Genomic DNA, 21,205 nt, shown 5'->3' on the forward strand with positions numbered 1-21,205 from the left:
TGGAACTAACAGCCCAGAGGGCAGAGCCAAAAAGTTCTGGAGAATCAGTCCCAGTGACCAATACTGAACTCTAATCAAGGAATTAGGAACGTGTGCTCAGCTAGGGATTTCAGAATTGCTATGGACCAATGACTGCTGTGTGCTTCTCATCCTCCCCTACAAACACATCTTTTGAATGGGAGTGACTATCATGCCTGTATCAACATTTTATGTTTGCGGGGGAGTAAGAACAGATAACTTGTCTCTTTGTTTCATAAAGGTTTTCAGATCAAGAAAAGTTGTATTTAGGGACTGAACCCAAGGAACTGTACCTGAGAGCCATATCCACACTTGGATCTGACTTAGATGACAAGACCTTGGACTTTAAGCTGATGCTGTAATGGTGTGAGACTTTGGGAGTTTGGAGGGGAGGAGACAGTATATTATGCATGTGAGAGGGATATGAATTGCTGTGGCTAGAGGGTGAAATGAGACGGGTTGGATTTTCCAAAGATGAATGCAACAATATCTCCAATCCCACATGCTTATTCTAGAGTATGACCTTGACACTCCTCCTATGAAGGAGTGGATTCTCATTTCTGTCCCTTGAATCTAGGTAGGTTTGTGACTTGCCTGTAACCAAAAGAATGAGGCAGAAATGACACAGCGTAACTTCTAAGGCTAGATCATAAAATGAAATGCAGTGTTCATTTTTTGCTACTCTAGTTAGAGGCACTGTCTGACAGCAACATCATGAGAAACCAATAAGCCTAAACCATCCAAAACATTATTGAGATAAATTTAAAAGGATAAAAATCAATAGAGATATGCCATGTTCATGGAATGGAAGACTCAATAATGTTATGATGCCCATTCTCCCTAAATTGATCTAGAGATTTTTCAGATCACAATCAAAACCCCAGGATTTTTTAAAAATACAAATTGACAAGATGCGTCTACAATTTTTATAAAAATGCAAAGGTCTGAGAATAACCAAAATAATTTTGAAAAAGAACACAAAGTTGGACTTGAATACCTCATTCAAGCTACAGTATCACTGTATTACATAAGCATAGACATAGAGATCAATGGAATAGAGTTCAGAAATAGACCAACATTTATGTTCAAATGATTTTTTAAAAAGGTACGAAAATAAATTCCATGAGGAAAGGACAATCTATTCAACCTATCCATCTGCAACAGATATCCACAGAAAAACAATAAAGCTTAACCCTGGCCTCACTCTACTCCATATGCAAACATTAATTCAAAATGGATCAAGGAATTAAATGTAAAATCTAAAACTATAAAATTTCAAGTAGAAAACATAGTAAAAAATATTTGTAACCTTAGGTAGACAAAGATTTCTTAGGTAGGACACAAAAAGCTCAAATCACAAAGGAAAAAGCTGATTAAAATGTGCTTCGTCAAAATCTAAAACTTCTGCTTTTCAAAAGATATTTGTCATGGATTGAATTATGTCCCCCTAAAAATGTGTGTATCAATTTGTCTGGGCCATAATTCCCAGTATTGTGTGGTTGTCCTCCTTTTTGTGATTGTAATTTTAAGTTAAAGAGGATTAGGGTGGAATTGTTAACACCCTTACTTACTGAGGCCACATCCCTGATTCAAGGTAAAGGAGTTTCTCTGGGGTTTGGTCTGCACCATTCTTTCCCTCTCAAGAGATAAAAAGGAAAGGGAAGCAAGCAGAGAGTTGGGGACCTCGTACCACCAAGAAAGAAGCACCTGGAGCAGGGTGCATCCTTAAGACCCAAAGCTCCTGCGCAGAGAAGCTCCTAGTCCAGGGAAGATTGACAAGAAAGACCTTCCTCCAGAGCAGAGAGAGAGAGCAAGCGTGCAAGCCTTCCCCTGGAGCTGATGCCCTGAATTTGGACTTCTAGCCTACTAGATTGTGAGAAAATAAATTTTTCTTTGTTAAAGCCACCCACTTGTGGTATTTCTGTTATAGCTGCACTAGATGCTAAGATAATACTCTTAAGAAAAAAAAAAAGGGCTGATGGTTATGAGGGTGGGGAGGGAGGGAGTGGGGAGTTAACCAACTAGATAGTAGACCAGTAACATCTTAGGTGAAGGGAAGGGCAACACACAATAAGGGGGAAGTCAGCACAACTGGACTAAACCAAAAGCTAAGAAGTTTCCTGAATACAGCCAAATACTTCGAGGGACAGAGTAGCAGTGGCAGGGGTCTGGGGACATGGTTTCAGGGAACTTCTAGTTCAACTGGCATAACAAAGTGTATTAAGAAAATGTTCTGCATTCCACTTTGGTGAGTGGCGTCTGGGGTCTTAGAAGCTAGCAAGCTAGCAAGCGGCCATCTAAGATGCATCAATTGGTCTCAACCCACCTGGAGCAAAGGAAAATGAAGAACACCAAAGACACAGGAAAATATGAGCCCAAGAGACAGAAAGGGCCACGTAAACCAGAGACTCCATCAGCCTGAGACTGGAAGAACTAGATGGTACCGGGCTACCACCAGACTGCCCTGACAGGGAACACAACAGAGAATCCCTGATGGAGCAGAAAAGTGGGATGCAGATTTTAAATTTTAGTAAAAAGACCAGACTTAATGGTCTGACTGAGACTGGAGGGACCCCAGAGGACATGGACCCCGTACTCTCTGTTAGCCTAAAACTAAAACCATTTCTGAAGCCAACTCTTCAGACAAAGATTAGACTGGACTATAAGACCTATAAGACATAAACTGATACTGGTGAGGTGTGTGCTTCTTAGCTCAGGTAGACACATGAGACTATATGGGAAGCTCCTGTCCAGAGGTGAGATGAGAAGGCAGAGAGAGACAGAAGCTGGTTGAATGGACACAGGAAATAAAGGGTGGAGAGGAGGAGTGTACTGTCACATTACAGAGAGAGCAACTAGGGTCACATAACAATGTGTATAAGTTTTTGTATGAGAAACTGACTTGAATCGTAAACTTTCACTTAAAGCACAATAAAAAAAGAAAAAAGACAAGTCATAGTCTTGAAGAAAACATTAGTGATACATATATCTGACAAAAGATTTGTATCTACAATATATAAAAAACTCTTACAACTCAATAAGTTGTTGTTTGTCAAACAACGCAATAAAAAAGAACAAAAGGGGAGGAACACGTACACACACACAAAGACACACAAATGGCCAATTAAAACACATCTTTAAAAACAAGATCTGAGGGCTAGGGGACTACGTAATACCATTCTGACTGACCTGTGAAACAACCGAAGATACGAAGAAAAGAAACAGCCAGCCTTCTACTCAGCTCTCACAGGGAAGGGAAACAACAACAAATCATTTTTAAAAGATGCTGTGCCTGCACAGGACCTCTCAACATCAGCACTATTGACATCTTGGGCTTCATAATTCTTTGCTGGGAGAGGCTGTCCTGTGCACTGTGTTTAGTGGCATTCCTGGCCTCTACCCACTAGAGGCCAGTCGCACCTGCTCAACTGTGACAACCAAAAATTTCTGAAGGTCTCCTGGGGAGCTAAACGACTCCTGATTGAGAACCACTGGTTTTAGCAGAAAGAAAGCTAAAGATAGTAAAGAAACTAAATCATCTGTAAACACAACTACACATCTTTACAACCCATCTGACGTTCTAGCCGTGTGCTACAGACAAATTTAATTTTGACCTTGCTCAGCATCATGATGGAAGATTTTTGGCCATCTCTGCAACCACAGGCAAGAATTACTGAGTTCTCAGCAAACCAGCCACAAAAAAGGAACTTCTGAGCTAAAGGCAAAAAGAAGAAAGACTAAGGCTGGCCCCTTGATAATTTCTGAATAACATGTATGAGAAAATGTGAAGCTAATGCTTGGTTCGACAAGAATCTTACAGATAAGGTAATGTCCAGAAGAATCTCACAAAGTCAAAATAAAAAAAAAAATAAAGTCAAAGACACTGATGAAAATCATGTTCCAATGTTTAAAATATGCCTATCCTATGTCCTCTTTTTCCCCTCACGATGTAAATTACAATCAAATAATGGAAAAAATATTGCTTAAATTGGCTACAAAACAGGTTTCTTTACAACAAAGAACACCATGAACAAAGTTGAAAGATAAAACAGCCTTTTATATTACCATATAATTAACAAAGGATTAGTACATTCAGAATATCACACAGAACACTTAAAAATCACTTACAAATATGAAAAACATCACTGCAACCTCAAATAGTCAAAACTGACATCACTACTTCAGAAATTTGAATTAATTCTTGTAGTCCCCTATCTCCAATCACTCAACTTCACTATTCCATCAGCCATGAAAAATGGTCAACAAAGCTTGTCTTTGTGACTGCTGAATTACATAACTGTATTTGAATTCCCCCATTCCTTCCATCCCCCAGAATTCCAGAAGCAACCCCACTAGCCATCACCACACATCAAGGAAGGGACGCCCCATTGCCTAGGGAGCAGAAGGTGGAGAAACTGCTGGGTCCTACCTGTGAAACGGCTGCAGCTCATCCAGCAACATGTTGCCTGTGGCACCTGGCAACCTACAGCCAGTTTCCTGGGGGCAGAGCCCTTCCTTTCAGGCTCTGTCAAAGGACTCAAATGACAATGCGCTAGCCACTCTTTCAGGAGCTCCCCTTCCAATTTTACTTCCAAGGGTCTCTTGTCTCTCCAGTAGAGATCTTTTAAAAGGAATGGGATAGGGATCTGAATGAGAAGACAGAAATAATGGAGTGTTTTCTTGCTTATTTCCCTCAGGATGAATGATCCAAACATGGGAGAAATAAAAACGGAATTAAAGACTTAACTATAATTATTCTCGGAACCTTCAGAATCACTAAAGGGCAGTGCTTTCCCCACCTGCCATTCAGCATTGCAGGGAATAAAGTGGTTCCAGGCACCACAGCTGCCTGAGGTTACATAACCAGGGAGAGATGCTAGGGCTGGAGCTGGTACATGGACCGTGTCTATCGGTGCTGGCTTTCCTGCCCTGCTTAGGGGCTCCAATTGGCAGCCTCTCCTGAGGAGGTCCAGAAAGCAATGTGGCATCTCCGAGTGAGCCCGGGAGCTGAGAGTTAGAGGACAAACGGGATCTCTGCAAGGATCAAGAAAACTAGCCTGCTGGTAGCCTCTGGGGAGTGTGGCTGCTCAGGAGGGTCAAACCCCACATTGTTGCTGTTCAGTCTTGCCTGTTCTCCCACCTGGAAGCCCATTTTTAATGGTGGCAAAGGTACGAAGTAACATACAAATCTTTTCATAACATACAAACTCCACTAGGGCCCCATGTAAGGATGGCCACAACAAGCAAGAGGAAAGGAGGACAGCAGAAGTGCTGTCACACGATGCCTTTTAGGCAGGAGGCAAAGGGCAAGAAGAAACATCAACAGTTTATTCTGTCTTTTATGCAAGAGAGAGGACTGGGATACATACACTAAGGTGATAATCTCCAAAATGTTACTATTTTATCGGTTAACCTAAGGGCATAGAAGGGAGTAAAACAGGTCCTGAGGACAAAAAACAGCATGCTAGTGGACTGTGGGGGTTAATCAATTTGCTTTACTCTTCCATTTTATTGAACACTTGGAAGCACTGAGCTACTGTTGAAAACAAAACCACAGAACTCCCAGAAGGATTCAGTAGCTGGGAAAGGGCTGTGAACATAGACCAGGGTTTCACAAGCAGAGCATCAGGATTCGTAGTAGACATCATGCTGGGAAACACAGGAGGCAAAGGAGAAGTAAGAAGACACCACTGCAAAATCCCAAATGAGAGAGAGTACTGCGATAGCATATGACTTCCCCCATAAGACACACTCAAATATAACTGAAAATTTTAAATGGTCCCTTTGGACCCTTAATGGAGGTAAGAATTTCTGATATGAGAGTAGAGAACAAGGCAGGTGGAAGGGCAGATGCTGAGGAGGACAGGGCTTCAGTATCAGTTCCCAAATGCTGGCCTAACGTGAGCATCACTTAAAGTCATGGCTTTCCGAACTGTCTCACTAAGTGAAATTTTAAGTGTTAACTAAAGGTCTGGAGAGTAAACTCTGGTCAGAGAAAAACAAGTAAAGCCCCTTCTGACTGTCCATATTAAAAATAAAACAACAAACCTTTTCCTGAGGCCACAGAAAATTCAGAGAAAATATGTATCATCTGGGAGCGCAATGCAGCTTACTCTGTGATGGGTTAAAAGAAAACAATGAAAAGAAGAGTGGCTTGAACAGAGAAGAACAAAGTCTCTGAGCTGGAAGAGTCGTCATAGTGGCTTTCCCAAGACCTTGCACACCACAGTGTGGCAACTCCATGCAACCTTGCCAGCCTCAGTCACCACAAAAAGAATCTCATCCTTGCCTGCCCTCCCCTCCCCAGATCCAGTGACAGATTCTGAACCTAAAGAGTATACCAAAGTACTCTGTTACCCCAATCTACATCTCTCCATACCACTGCTACTACCTGGTCTAGATTCCTGCACCAACCTCCCATGGTCTCCCTGACACCTGACTTGTTCCCCCTCCAATCCATACTGCGGACAGAGTGAGCTCTCTGAATCTGAGCATGCCACAATCTTCACCCACCCAGGCTGCTTTAAAGCACTTTAAAGCTATCCCTTCTGCCCTTAGGATAAAATCTAAAATGCTTAAGGCCTTTTCTCACTACTAGCCTCCAGTCTTCTCTCTAGAGGGAGGAACCACCAAGTTCTTCTCGCCATCCACCTCCACCCATACACCCTCTGCTCCAGCCTCAAAAGCTCAGTGCTCTCAAGGGTCTCCAGGCCTTTGCTGATGCTATGTCCCTCTTCGCCCTCCTCTTCATCTAACGGTTAGGTGTTAGATTCTATTAACTTAATTCTAACTCATAGTCTCCTTCAGGTCTCAGCTTTTATAGGTTGTTGTTGTTGTTAGCTGCTGTTGTCGGCCCCCAACTCATGATGGTCCCTGACCTTCATCCAAACCCAGGCACTTCCTGCTTCTGTATTCAAAATGGGTCCAAAGATCACTTGAAGATTTCAGAGGACAATGATTCATAAAACACTTAAAGGTCAACACTTCACGAAAGCTTGTGCGTAACCATGAAGCCAGGGCATAAAAAAAAAAAAAAAGGGCATAGCAACTGATAAATAGCTGCAGCTCTAGCCCCAGGTCTGTGGTGACCTCACACCATCCCCAGTCATGTGTTAGGCCACCCAATAACTGCTCCAGTCACTAGATCTACTCTCAGGAGAACTAGGGCCCGGCCCACCAGCAACATTTGTTATCCTTCTTCAGAGCTAGATTTACCTTACAAATATTAACTCTGTCTTCAAAACAGCCCTATTAAGTAGACAATGCTATAATTATTTCCACTCTACAGATGAAGAAATATGGTTCATAAAGCTTTAAGTAGTAAAGATAGAAATTGAACCCAGGTGGTTGACCTTTCCCAGAGTCCAAGCTTTTAACCACCACACAGCACTCCATCCACATTGCTCTCATTTCCTTGAAAACTACAGGGAAACAAAATAGAGTTCAAAGACAGACCTATACATGCACAGAGCCTTGGTTTACAACAAAGGGTAAAACAAAAACGCAGTACAGAATGCTAGATCAAATAGAAAAACCACATTAGGGGAGGAAAGGATGAACTTTGACCCCTTCCTCACACCATACAAAAATCAATTCTAGATGGATCACAAACTTAAATGTGAAAAGTAAATAAAACATCAAAGCTTCTATAAGGCAATGAGAGAATATCTTCATGATCATGGGTTAAACAAAGATTTCTTAAACAAGGCACAAAAAGCACTAACCATAAAGGGAAAAAAATGATAAATTTGATTTCATTAAAATTAAAAACATCTATTCATTAAAAACATTAAGAGGGTGAGAAATAAATCAATATAGAGGGAGAAGATATTTGCAATACAAATACCAACAAAAGATTTATGTCCAGATATAAAGAATTCCTACACATCAATAAGAAAAAGACAATGGGCAAAATAAAAAAGCAAAATGGGCAAAAGATGTGTTCAGACACTTCACAAAAATGAAAATGGCCATAAGCATATGGAAAGGGCTCAACATCTTAAGCAGTCAAGGAAATGCAAATTAAACCACAATAAGAAGCCAATACAGATCCTCCAATAGGCCAAAACTACAAAAACTGACAATATCAAGTATGGCACAGATGTGAAGCAACCGGAACTCTCATACACCGCCCCCTAAGGAGTGTGCGCCGGTAAACCACTTTGGAAAACTGTCTGGCAATGTGCACTGAAGCCAACTGAGCTCATGCATATCCTTTGATCTAGCAGTTTCACTCCACAATATGTACATAATCAACAGCAATGAGTGCATATGTACACCAAAAGACTCTTTACAACAGACAAAAACTGGGAGCAACCCAACTACAGTAGAACGGCTCAGTACATTCACACAACAGAATAAACAGAATACTATACAACAATAAACATACCACTGCTAAACACGACGCCACAGATGGACTCCGGTGGCGTAACAATGAGTGAAAGAGATCAACACAAAAGAGCATGTTTATTAATATATGATGTAAAAAAAAAAAAAAAAAAGGGCGGGCAAAACTAATTTATGGTGATTGAAGTCTGAACAATGATTACCTTTTGGAGGGTATTAATTGGAAGGGGAGCATAAGAGAAGCTTCTGGGTTCCTAGAGATGTTTTACACCTTGACCTGAGTGGTGGTAAGATCGGCGCAGTCAGTGTCTACAGGAGCTGTACACTTCAATGTGTGTACTTTAGGTATATAACACTGCAACAAAACGTTTCAAAAAATAAATCGTATTCCTTGGGATTAGGCCATTTTCAAAAACCCCCTAAAAGAGGGTGAGCAGAGTTACCCAGGGAGGCTCCCTGAAATGATGCCCAGCTAACCAGGCAAAAAAAACCAAAAAGCTGCTGTCTGGTAAGGCTGCAACAAGCAAGAAGAGATATTTGTAGAAACAGGAAGGAGAGGTAAAGGAATTCATTTACCCAAGAGAAATGAAAGCTCAGGTCCATAGAGAAGCTCGTGCGTGAATGTTCACAGCACCCTTCTCTGTATCAGTCAGGAGAAATGAAAGCTCAGGTCCGTACAGAAGCTCGTGAGTGAATGCTCCCAGCACCCCTCTCTGTGACAGTCAGGAGAAATGAAAGCTCAGGTCCGTACAGAAGCTCGTGAGTGAATGCTCCCAGCACTCCTCTCTGTGACAGTCAGGAGAAATGAAGGCTCAGGTCCGTACAGAAGCTCGTGCGTGAATGCTCACAGCACCCCTCTCTGGAACAGCCAAGAGAAATGAAGGCTCAGGTCCGTACAGAAGCTCGTGCGTGAATGCTCACAGCACCCCTCTCTGTAACAGTCAGGAAATGAGAAGAGCCTCCTCTCGGAAACAAAGGGGGTGGGTCAACGTACTGGAGGTACGTCCACACAACAGATCATTACTTCGTGATGGAAGGGATGAACTACTGAGACACACAACATACATGAATCTAAAAATAATTACGTTGCGTAAAAGAAGCCAGACCAAAAAAATAAAGAGTGCACACTGTACGGTTCTATGTATATAAAAAGTCTAGAACATACAAACTAAACAGTAACAGCAGCAGAGTGGTCGTTCCCTAGGGTTAGGTGTTAGGTGGCAGGCAGGGGAGGGAAGGACTTCAAAGGGGCATAAGGAAACTTAAGTGGTTACGAGATGTTCATTATCTTGATTTTGATGACGATTTCAGGAATGCATACACAGTGTACAATCATACCTGGAAAAAAACACGGAAAAAGAATAATCAAATAATTTTTAAACACAGTACTCTAACTATACAGGCTCAGTGCGATAAACGTTACTAGGGAAAAAGAGAACTGCACAACAACTTGACCTTTACCTAGTAGATGCATGATCTGTAGTACAACCGGTGCAGTTCTTTGAAACCGTTTGGAGTCTATTGTAGACTGAGCAAACGAGTGAATATATTGACGCTGTTCAGAACCAGGTTCTTATTGTGAGAGAAGGGAGATACAGACATGGAATAAGAGAAGGACTGAAATTGAAGGTATTGTTATAACACAGAAATTTTTAAGTAAATGTATTTCCCAGCTCCATCTACCAAAACAGCTTATAATCAATGATACCCCTGTAGTAGTGAACACGTGGAGAGACCAGATCTTAGTTTCTAAATACCGTTCCTCACAAAACAGGATTCCTTAGAAAAAAAGGCTGATTCCCAGGTTGGAACAGAGAAAATAGAAGCTAAGCCCAGAACATCTTATTGTGACAGAACAAAGGGAAGTACCCCCAAATTATAAGGGTCATGTCAAACGAACCCAGAATCCAGTTGGAAGGTACTCCCACTAATCAAATCTGGGACAATTTGAGCATCAAAATGAACAATGCCCAGAACGGATTCTACCACACTGATGTTTAAAAAAAGAATCCATGAGACCCTATTAACACTTAAAAGAGAAAAACAAAGTGAGGAGGCAAAGCTAATCTTTACAGAAGATGTAAATAAATGTAAGAGAAATATAGACTGAGAAAAATCACCATTTTGCAGCCACCATGTTAATGATTGGTTCAGGCAAGAATCACAAACGGAAGCTGAAACCACTGGCTGAAAGACTGGGGAACAGGATATCAAACCCTACAACATCACCCTGCAGATCACCTATTAATTACGAAGTACCTTTTCAACAGAGTAGTAGACATCACCTCAGCCAAACGCTCAAGCTTAGCATCTCCAAGCTGGCACCGCTTCCGATGTAAAGCACTACGTGTCTTCCGATACAGCGCACTAAGGACACAACATCATTTATTCCTGCCCCAAATACTTCCCCTGAGTCTATCATAAGGAAACAACCAGACAATCCCAAATTGAGGAACATTCTGAAAAGAAAGCAGAAATTGGTCAGGACTCTTCAAAATGTCAACGCTATGAAGAGAAAAAAAATGCTGAACTATTTTAAAACCAACCAAAAACCAAAACCATTGCTGTCAAGTTGATTGTGACTCATAGTAACCCTACAGGACAGAGAGAACTGCCCCACAGGGTTTCCAAGGAGCGGCTGGTGGATTCAAACTGCTGATCTTTTGGTTAGCAGCCAAGCTCTTAACCACTCCTCCAGCAGGGCTCCATTCTAGAACAGAGGTTGGCAAACTTATTCTTAAATGGCCACAGAGTAAATATTTCAGGCTTTGTGGGTCAAACAGTCTCTGTCACAACTATGCGACAATGCCACTATAACACGAAAGCAGCCACAGACACTGAATAAATGAGTTAACACGGCTATGTTCTAATAAAATTCTATGTACAAAAATTGGCAGCCAGCCCTGTTCTAGAATAAAGGTGACTAAAGAGACATGACAACAAAATGTAACGCATGATCCTTGACTGCATCCTGGATCGGCAAAAAGCAAAAAAACAAAAGTAGCTACAAAAGACATTACTGCAGACACCTGGTAAAATCTGAAAAAAATATGAGATAATAATAGTATTATGTCAACGATAAATTTCCTTGTTGTGATAATTATATTGTGGTTATGAAGGAAAATGTCATTTTTCTCAGGAAAGACAAGCTGAATTATTTAGGGGTGAAAAGCCTTAATATATCTGCAATTAACCCTCAAATGGGTAAGAAAAAAAAGTGCAAATGTGTCTGCACATATGTACATGTGTATCTGTACTGTGTGTGTATGGGCGGAGTTAGCACGCATATGGCAAAATGCCAACTGGTGACGGTGGGTACCAAGTATACAGGTGTTACTGTACTTTCCTTGTAATTTTTCTATAGGTGTGAAGGTTTTTAAAATAAAAGTCGGAAAAATAAAAATAAATAAAATGCCACTAAATTACAAAACAAGTCTGATTTTGAAGAATTTTAAATGCCATGTGCAAAAAAGGATACGCTGTAGGATTCCAATTTTGTAAAAATATTCATATGCACAGGAAAAAGACTGGAAGCAATACAACAAAATATTGCTCTCTTGCTATCTCTGGCTGATGGAATTATGGGCTTTGTTTTTTTGTTTGTTTTTTTTTCATGGGTTACTTTTGTGTTCTTTACAATTTTCTGTATTTTTCCAACTTTTATTTAATAAGTACATATTACAATCAGAAAGTGGTTGTTAAAATCAACAAGCAGGTTGGTGTCACAGATTTTGAAATATGATCCAAACCCCAGGTACATTCTCCAAAGAAGGATCTGAGACACTAGGAAATCACAAGGTTCATAACATTTACTTGGAACTATTTTTAGAACAGGAAGAAATCTAGGTTCAAAAAAGAAACACATAATGTGTACAGAAAGGTCATAACAAAGGGTGAAAACTATAACCTCCATGACCTTCTGCTGCCTTGTGAGGGGCCCGCAAGTTCCACAGGAAGGAGAAAACTGGCTAGGATTCTCATTAGATTGCTGAAACTAAGCCTTCTCATTGCAATTCTTTATAAAACAAAAACCACCACTGCCCCTGCTTGTCCATGCTATGTGGCCCAAATTGTGGACGGCCTCATTCAGGTAAGGCAAGGGTAGGCTTTATTTTAACTAAGTGATCTTGGTTAAAATTCTAGGGGTTCCCCTATTCTTCTTTCACTTCCAGCTGCTCAGACAGCATGACTTTACCTGCAAACCACTGGTATTTACCAATGTATCCAGAACTCAGAGCAGGAGTCTGAAATAACACCTATCAGAACCCAGGGAAATAAACCCAAGTTTCCAGGCATATCTCAAAACACTGTCACTGGCCCTACGTGCTAAGGCCCCTGCCTATTTCATCCCAGACTACTCTGCCCTTTGCCCTCTACACTCCAGCCACAATGCCTTCTACCTTCCTGATTTCTTAAACAAGCAAATTTGTTCCCACCGCAGGGCTTTTGCCCTGGCCCTCTCCCTAGAACACTTTACCCCTGATACTTCGTATTGCAAGCAAAGAGGACAAACAGAAGGGAGTCAGGAGAAAAGCAAACTCCCTACAGGAGAGTCAGAGGCCCAGGGATAGAATGCAACCAGCTTTCCTTACTCAGAGGTCCAAGGTGAAGGGAGTTAGGCTGAAGCCAAAATTGACATCTATCAACCAAATGTCTAGGAAGTAGGTTCTGGAAAGGACTAAGCATGCCACACACCTACCTCCAATTCCAGAAACCTAGTATCCTTGAGCCCTGGGAGCCCAGTGGTTAAACATTTGGCTGCTAACCAAAAGGTCGGCAGTTTAAATCCACCAGCTGCTCCTTGGAAACCCTGTGGTGCAGTTCTACTGTCCTATAGGGTCACTATGAGTCGGAATCGACTCAACAGCAGCTGGTTTGATTTTTTGTTTTAGTATCCTGATAGGAGCCCTACTGGCACACTGGTTAAGCAATCAGCTGCTAACTGAAAAGTCAGTGGTTCAAACCCATCGGCCACTCTGTGGGAGAAAGATGTGGCAGTCTGCTAACGTAAAGAGTTGCCCTCCGAAACCCTACGGGACAGTTCTGCTCTGTCCCATAGGGTCACCATGAGCTGGAATTGACTTGACGACAATGGGTTTTGGTTTGGTTTTAGAATACTGATATACTATGAAAAACAGACATGGATAAAATGAAGAAAAGAAGACCTATATGTTCTAAAAAGATGTGTGCATCAAGTCAGTCTGTGTCCACACCTTGGTTAACTTAAGCCAGTGCTTCTTCAACTTTTCCAGTGAAAGGACCTAAACACCACAGAAAATGTTCTCGTCCCTTGGTGCTCTCAAGGTACCATCCATAGCACTCAAACCCTACTCTAAAATTTATTTGAAGAAAAATCTCATCTTAAAAATGTGTATGAATTCTAATTTCTATGCCCTAATTTTGGCTACAAAAAAAAAAAAAATTTTTTTTTTTAATTCCTTACTAGTTAAAGTGCTGAATTCCCAAATCCTGATAGCATTCTACCAATCTTCCAGTGAAAGTGACACTCCAACAAAGTTGGTTATTCTCATGCTGAAGCTCTGTGAACTCCCCAGTACCTCCTCAAATCAAGGACCCAAATTTGGAAATAAAATGGATATAAAACCCTTGGCAGGCAATCATTCTTATGATCAACGGGTTATTTAAATATGTAGTTTCTGGCTTGAGCTTTGGTTTGTTTTCCAGTAAAATTCCTTTAACTAAAGTCTACCCTTGCCTTACCTGAATGAGGCTGTCCACAATTTGGGCCAAATAGCATGGACAAGCAGGGGCAGTGGTGGCCCTAGGATCCCTGCTAGAGAACCAGTCAAAGACCAGAGAAACCAACACAGGTAAAGAAGAAAAACACCAGAGGGAAAGAAGCAGGGCATCTGACTTTTCCTTGCAAATACTCAGACAAGAGTAAGTATAGCCTAAAAGAAAGCACAAGTGGTAGAGGGAGGGGGAATCTCGTTATTTAAGCTTTATTCTACACCTGGAGAACAACTGAAATTTAGGAGTGAAACCAAGAACTGGATCCATTAATTCAGATGAATGTTAATAAGAAGCTAATTCAGATGAATGTTAATGAGAAGCGTATGAAGGGCTTGCTAAATATATTCAATTCCAGGAATCTTTCCCCATTTTAGTGCATATCCAGGGCCAGGCTTAGGCTTCTTCTAGCCATTTTTCTCCCATGACTCCCTGCTACAAGAGGGCAAGAAACTACCTTGGGGAATGATGTTAGTATTTTTGCCGTTTGTACAAATGAACCAACACTTGGTAGTATCTACCAGTCCAGGCTCTCTGTCACCTACAATTGCCGAGGCCATCAAAGGAAGAATCTACCACAGGCTTAAAGAGTGAAGTGACATCAAGGAAAACAAATGTGCCAATGAACGAGCAAGGTACATCCCTTTATAAGGCAATGAAAACGTAAGATTCTGTGACGTAAGACTTAACCCTGACCCAAATCAGCCATGCCACTCTTTCACATCCACTGAAACACACTGTAAGTAACAACTAGAAACAAACACTTTTGGTAAAGGCAAGATTACTCCAGGGGCTGCTTTCATCCAAATGTTTCTAAGTACCTTCTCTGGGGCAAGAGATGGAATCTGAACCTGAGCTAGAAGAAAATACTGAGCCAAAAACACTATTGTATAAGAAAGCCAAATCCAGAGGCATCAGGTTTTGAATCCCCACCTCCAATAACAGACCCCAAAAGTGCTGACACCCAACTTTCTCCCCTATCACAAAGAATCAAGAGAGCCCAGCAGAGACATCAAGAGAAAAGAAAAAGAGGGGAATGAATAGCCAAAGCCAGAATGTCTCACAATGTGCCATGGGCCCCCTACCATGTTATAAACAAAAAATACGCTCTTCTCCCCACTCCCAGGCTGTTCTAAAGACAAATAATGTCAAATAGCCAAAGCCTCCATGTTCTATCACGGCCAGGTCTCAGACTAATATCCCACCAGTCAATGTTCAAAGGTCAGTATCAAGGAGGGGACAACGCCCAACTTATTGTAGCAAAGCCGGCAATATTGTTAACTGTCTCCATTCACTCCCCATCCTGTACTTCCCACCTTTGTAAAGGTTTTTTCATCCTTCCAGGCTTTATTCATTCCCTCTTCAACCTGCCTCACTCCTTGTAAGTCACTAAGTCCTATAAATTCCACTGCAACAAGCTGACCGTTGACTCCTCTGTGGATGTCAACTGCCCTGAACAATTCAGGTCCTCATTACACCACCCCATGGAGTTCTACCACAGACCTAACTGATCTTCCCTGTCTACTGGTCATCTCTTTTCTACATTGACACAGTAACATTCCTAAATCAAAGGCCTGATGAATGCTCCTCAGTAAAAACTTCCAATGAGTCCATGCTGCCTATAAAACAAATTCTAAAATCCTCCCTAATCCGACCACAAGCAATCACTCCAGTCTTGCTCTGGTCATCATCCTAACGTGCCCAGTGCTACAGCAAATATGGCAGCCCATCATTCTCTAGCATATGCCATACTTTCTCTTCTACTTTGCCTTTATTCATGTTGCTCCCTCTACCTGTCACCCATCGCTGCTTGACAATATCAGCAATTAACTTCCTCCCTCAAAACGCCAGAAAAGAGGGCAGACACATCACAGGCGACGGTGTTTATGGTCTCAGAAGTAACATGAGTTTCAATAAGGAGCACCACCTGGAGAACAAGGCCCAGCTTTGCCACTTTCTTGCTAGGTTACACTTAGCAAGCCCTTCACCTCTCTGAGCCTCAGTTTCCTCATCTGTAAAATGTATCTGCCCTACATAATACACAGGATTATCAAGATAATCAAGTTTAACATAAAAGTGTACCAAAATGCTTGTGAGCGGATGAAGCTAAAGTGGTACTTGGAGGGGAGTGTATAACTTTAAATGCTTATATTAGAAAAAAATTGGCTGAAAATCAGTGAGCTAAGTATCATCTGAAGTTTGAAAGTACAACAAAAGAAACACAAAAGAAGCAGAAGGAATAAAATTATAATGTAGAAATTACAAAGAGAAACACAAAACAGAGGGGATCACAAAAGCCAAAAGGGAGTTCTTTAAAAAAGCTAATAAAAATTGTTCAAATACTTGTGTAAACTATGAGGAAGCAACAAAAAGTAAGCTGTTATTATCCAACAGAGATGTGACTTCAAATAAAAGGGGCTGAAGTAACAGTTTCTTTTATAAAAGGGTTTCTCAATCTCAGCACTGTTGACATTTTGAGCCAGATGATTATTATGAGGTCAATTCTATGCATTGGAAACCCTGGTGGTGCAGCAGTTAAGTGTTCAACTGCAAACTCAAAGGTCAACAGTTTGAATCCTCCAGGCGTTCCTTGGAAACCCTTGGGGCAGTTCTACTCTGTCCTATAGGGTCGCTATGAGTCAGAATCAACTCGATAGTAATGGGGTTTGAATTCTATGCATTGTAGAATGTTTAGCAGCATCCCTGGCTTCTATCTACTAAATGCCTGTAGCACCATCACCCCAGGAGTCATGACAAACAAAAATGTCTTCAGATACTACAAAATGTCCTGAGGGAGGCAAAATCATCAGAACCTCTGATCTAAGAAAACAAAAGGGTCACATCACACTATACCAGATAAGATAGATCATCCCTAACTGTTCCTATCTTTAGAATAGCTGGCTATTCTTTCCATTAGGACTGTGGGAGACTAGTAAGCCAAAGCAGCAAAAGCAAGACAGATGAAATTGTGTTTCATCAACAAATGCACAGTGTTCAAGAGGAGAGAACCAGAAAAGCTTTAAGAGCTAAAATACCGGCAGAGTTGCCACAAGAAGCAGAAGTACCACTTTCATTTCTAGTATAGGGGGAGAAAAAAGTACACAGCTTTAACATAAAAAAATAGTAAAGTATAAAAATGGCCCTTGAGGCCTTAGAAGCTTGCAAGCGGCCATCTAATATACAACAATTGGTCTCTTCCTGTCCGGAGCAAGTAAGAGTGAAGAAAACCAAAGGCACAAGGAAACAATTAGTCCAAAGGACTAATGGACCACATGAACCACATCCCCACTAGCCTGAGACCAGAACAGCTAGATGGTGCCCAGCTACCACTACCGACTGCTCTGACCTGGATCACAATAGTGGGTCCTGCACAGAGTGGGAGAAAAATGTAGAACAAAATTCGAATTCATAAATAAGACCTAACTTACCGGTCTAACAGAGGCTGGTGGAACCCAGACTACGGACCTTAGGCACCCTTCAAACTTGGAATTGAACCCACTCCCAGAGACGATATTGTAGCCAAAAAATAGGCTTATAAAGTGAATAATTATACCGAAAGGAATGTGCACATCAGAACAATCAACTATACAAGACTAAAAGGGCACCATTTGCTCAAAAGCAAAGTTCAGAAGGTAGGTAGGGGCAGGAAAGATGGGCAAATGGAAATAGAGAACTCAGGGAGGAAAAGCGAAGAATGCTGGCACATTGAGGGATTGCAACCAATGTCACAAAACAAGCTGTGTATAAACTGTTGATAGGAAACTAATTTGCTCTGTAACTTTCACCTAAATTACAATAGAGTTATTTAAAAAAAAAAAAAAAGGCCCTTGAGTCAAATTCCAATAAATCAGGTACCCTAGCAAAACAAGAAAAGTGCCTAACAGAACATATTTTTTAAATTACTCTGAACTACATAAGCAATAAAAACAAACCATTTCAAATTAAAACATACATACACATACATATACATATACGTGTATATGTGTGTATGAATATATATATACACACATATATATTTAATCTGGAAATTGTGTAAATAATCTTAAGAAAACCCCTACCTGCACAGCTAAACTTTTCTGAGACAAATCACAATTAAATTCTTGCCATCTCTAAATAAGTAACAGTAAATTCCCCAGAACCATATAATTTTCAAATAATTAAGAATCTGACAAGAAGAAGATTCCAAAAAGCCAAGAGGGAAGACAGTGTGCATATATCCATTGTATTCACCATTAGCATCTAAAATCCAATCTAAACCCCTCAGGAGTTCTACGAATGTCTGAAAATATGATTCTGAGAAGCCAAATGATGAAAAGCAAAAAGTGGTGCAGACACCTGCGGATTCTGACGCCATCTCAGGAATGTGAGAGCCAAGCAGGACAGCCTTATGGTGGGCCGTCACATTTCTACTCATTCTACTCTATAGAAAAACTTTTCTTTACAGAAAGAATTTTATTTTATAGAAGCAGCTAGGAGAAGACCCCAGCTGAATAAGCCAGCAGGGGATAGCAAATGCCGCTGTCAGGGGGAGGAAAAAGTGAAACGGCAATTTTCCTGCCAGAGGTGAACTGGAAATGGGGCAGACACTCCCAGACAGCGTAGAGGAGGGAAAACTGATTCCTGAGTCATGTGGCAGTTATTAGGATGAATGAGAACTGAAGAGAGTAACATCAGCAAGGAAAGAGGATCGATGCTCATCCTCCTGGAACTAGACGACTTCAGGAGTGCACCTTCCTAAGTTCCTTCAAACCCAAGTAATAAAAAAAAAAAAAATTTATAGTGACCTAAAAAAAGGCACTGTTCAATTCCACTAGGGTAGACTGTTACAAATACACAAAAACTCTATTCTCAGTCATTGGGAAGCTTACAAACAACTAAATCTCATGCCATGCAAGGCCAAAATTGAGAGGCCCTGTGGCCACTTCAGCAGGTTGGGGTAAAGGAGTGGGCAAACCCAGCAAACCAAACAAGAGGAGTCCAGAGGGCTCTACCAGCAATGGCAGTGCAGTCCCCTCCCAGAGAAGTTTATAGTCACGGGAAGGGGCGAGGAGGCAGAGCAGCACTCCAGGAGGTACAGTAAGTTTTCCGGGGTCATGAATCTCTCCCCAGAAAATTCCCTTGGGGACACACACAAAGTCGTGTCATTTCAAGATGCTCACAGACCACTCATGGTTACCCCCCATGCCTACCCATGGCCATCAAGGGTCCACAGCCCCCAGACCACCGAGTCCTACCACGGGGGCAAGTATATTCCATTCTCATGTCTCTGCACATCTGTAAACGTGAGTTAAATGCCAAAGGTCCTTTCAGCACTGAAATAAGGCTTCTGTGAAGGAACAACAACCCCTTCCTGAGAATGAACACGTGAGTTCTTAGTGGATATGTTACCCGCCTGTGCCTTCTCACTATGGATGGCCTAAGAAATCCAACTGGAAACACGACACTCTCCAAACAAAACTGCCATTAGAAGAAAAGACAAGGCAGCCTCCGCTGCTCACTAGAGCCACTCACCATCCAACAAATCTTCCTCATCATCCCTGTCGTGCTCCTCCACTGCCACCTCCTCCTCCTCCTCCTCCTCTTCCGCATCCTCCAGCTCCACGTCCGGGTCCAGGTCTGGATCGCTCCCTGAGGCGGATTCGTCTGACATGGCTCCCAGAGGTCCTCAGTGGGCATTACCAACTCATGGTCCACTGTAGGGGTCCTGAGGGGAGGACAAAAGGGGTCAGAATGCCAAGGTTCACTGAAGAATGCAAATCTTCCAAAGAGAAAACGCCCACACTGAATTCCCTGGAGCCTTCCTAGGTAAGGCAAGCTAACCTGATCCAAATCTCAACCTTCCCCACAAGTACACAGACCCTGGGAAATGTTTTGGCAATTCTCTCCCCAGCCCAAGCTTTTCTCAACTGCTTGGACTAGAAAATACCTTAGAGAGACCAAAAAACAATAACAAAACTACATATCTCAGAGTTCTCATTTGTTCAATCCTTCACGCAGTGATTATTTCCTGAGTACCAACTCCATATCTAAAGCTATCTATAGATATGCATACATAAAAAAAATACGTATATATAATTGCAGGTGCTGTTCAAGGCTTTGGGAACACAGCAGAAAGCAGTGCTAGGGGGCTGGGAAGTACCAAGAGAGGCTGCTATTTTCTATAAGGGTCAAGGGAGTTCTCACTGAGAAGAGGACAAAAAGGAGTGAGGGAGTCACACAAACGTCCGGAGGAGAGTGTTCCAGGCAGAGCTCTGCACTGGGAGTGGCTGGGAGTGCTCAAGGAATAGGGAATAGGTCCTGCCTGGAGCACTACAAGGAGGACAATCGACTCTCCAAACACTTGAACGAAGGGCTTTCAGTGGGCAGCTGACTATTCACCACACTGTCGCTCCTCCCAAGTATGCGGGGTGGCTAGCCTCAGGCTCACCCCAGTTTGGATTGCCCCTGTGGGAATCTCTACTCTTGGGCCTAGCCCTTCCTCTTGGCCCAATTCCAAATCCATCTCTTCCAAAAAGCCTTTGCCAATTGTCCCAGTCTTCTGGGACCATATTTCCTTGTGGTAGCCCTGCTGACCACACCAACGACCTTCAGTGAAGGCTCCACATGGGCTACCTGGCAAAGTGGTTTGCCTTCTATGGCCTCACCTCCTGCCCCAACATTACAACCCCAGGAGCAGGGACTGTGTTTTTGCATCACTAGAGCTAGGAGGATGCGAATTATTCATTCATTCACTCCCTGATTCGCTGACCTGCTCTGCTATGTGCCAGATGCTATGCTTGATCTAGGCACTAGGGATAAAGATGAATGAAACCAAGTCCTCAAAAAACAAATCACCAACTTCATATGGAAGGGAAAGAAGCCTCGGATAACTAAAGCGTTACTGAAAAGAAGAAGAAAGTGGGAGGCCTCACTCTACCTGATTTTAGAACATACCATACAGCTACAATAGTCAAAACAGCCTGGTACTGGTACAACAACAGGCACATAGACCAATGGAACAGAATTGAGAACCCAGATATAAATCTATCCACATATGAGCAGCTGATATTTGGCAAAGGCCCAGTGTCAGTTAATTGGGAAAAAGATAGTC

The 21,205-nt window shown here is 41.9% G+C and overlaps 1 protein-coding gene across 6 annotated transcripts in view; it reads right to left on the reverse strand.

Annotated features, from left to right (window-relative positions):
• RAD54L2 (RAD54 like 2) overlaps positions 1–21,205 on the reverse strand; it is a 126,992-nt gene that overhangs the window by 59,322 nt on the left and 46,465 nt on the right. For 4 of the 6 annotated variants that reach the window (XM_064274455.1, XM_064274453.1, XM_064274454.1 and 1 more), the window contains 2 exons: positions 19,627–19,819; positions 4,448–4,639 (listed from right to left, as the gene is read on the reverse strand). In XM_064274455.1, coding sequence (XP_064130525.1) covers positions 4,448–4,639; positions 19,627–19,765 — 331 coding nt within the window. In that variant the 5' untranslated portion in view covers positions 19,766–19,819. Of the gene's footprint in view, positions 1–4,447; positions 4,640–6,066; positions 6,133–19,626; positions 19,820–21,205 lie in introns of those variants that run through there. The other 2 variants (XM_023547654.2, XM_064274457.1) reach the window with 2 other exon arrangements.

Source organism: Loxodonta africana, chromosome 22 (assembly GCF_030014295.1).
Source record: "Loxodonta africana isolate mLoxAfr1 chromosome 22, mLoxAfr1.hap2, whole genome shotgun sequence".
Classification (NCBI taxonomy): Eukaryota; Metazoa; Chordata; class Mammalia; order Proboscidea; family Elephantidae; genus Loxodonta; species Loxodonta africana.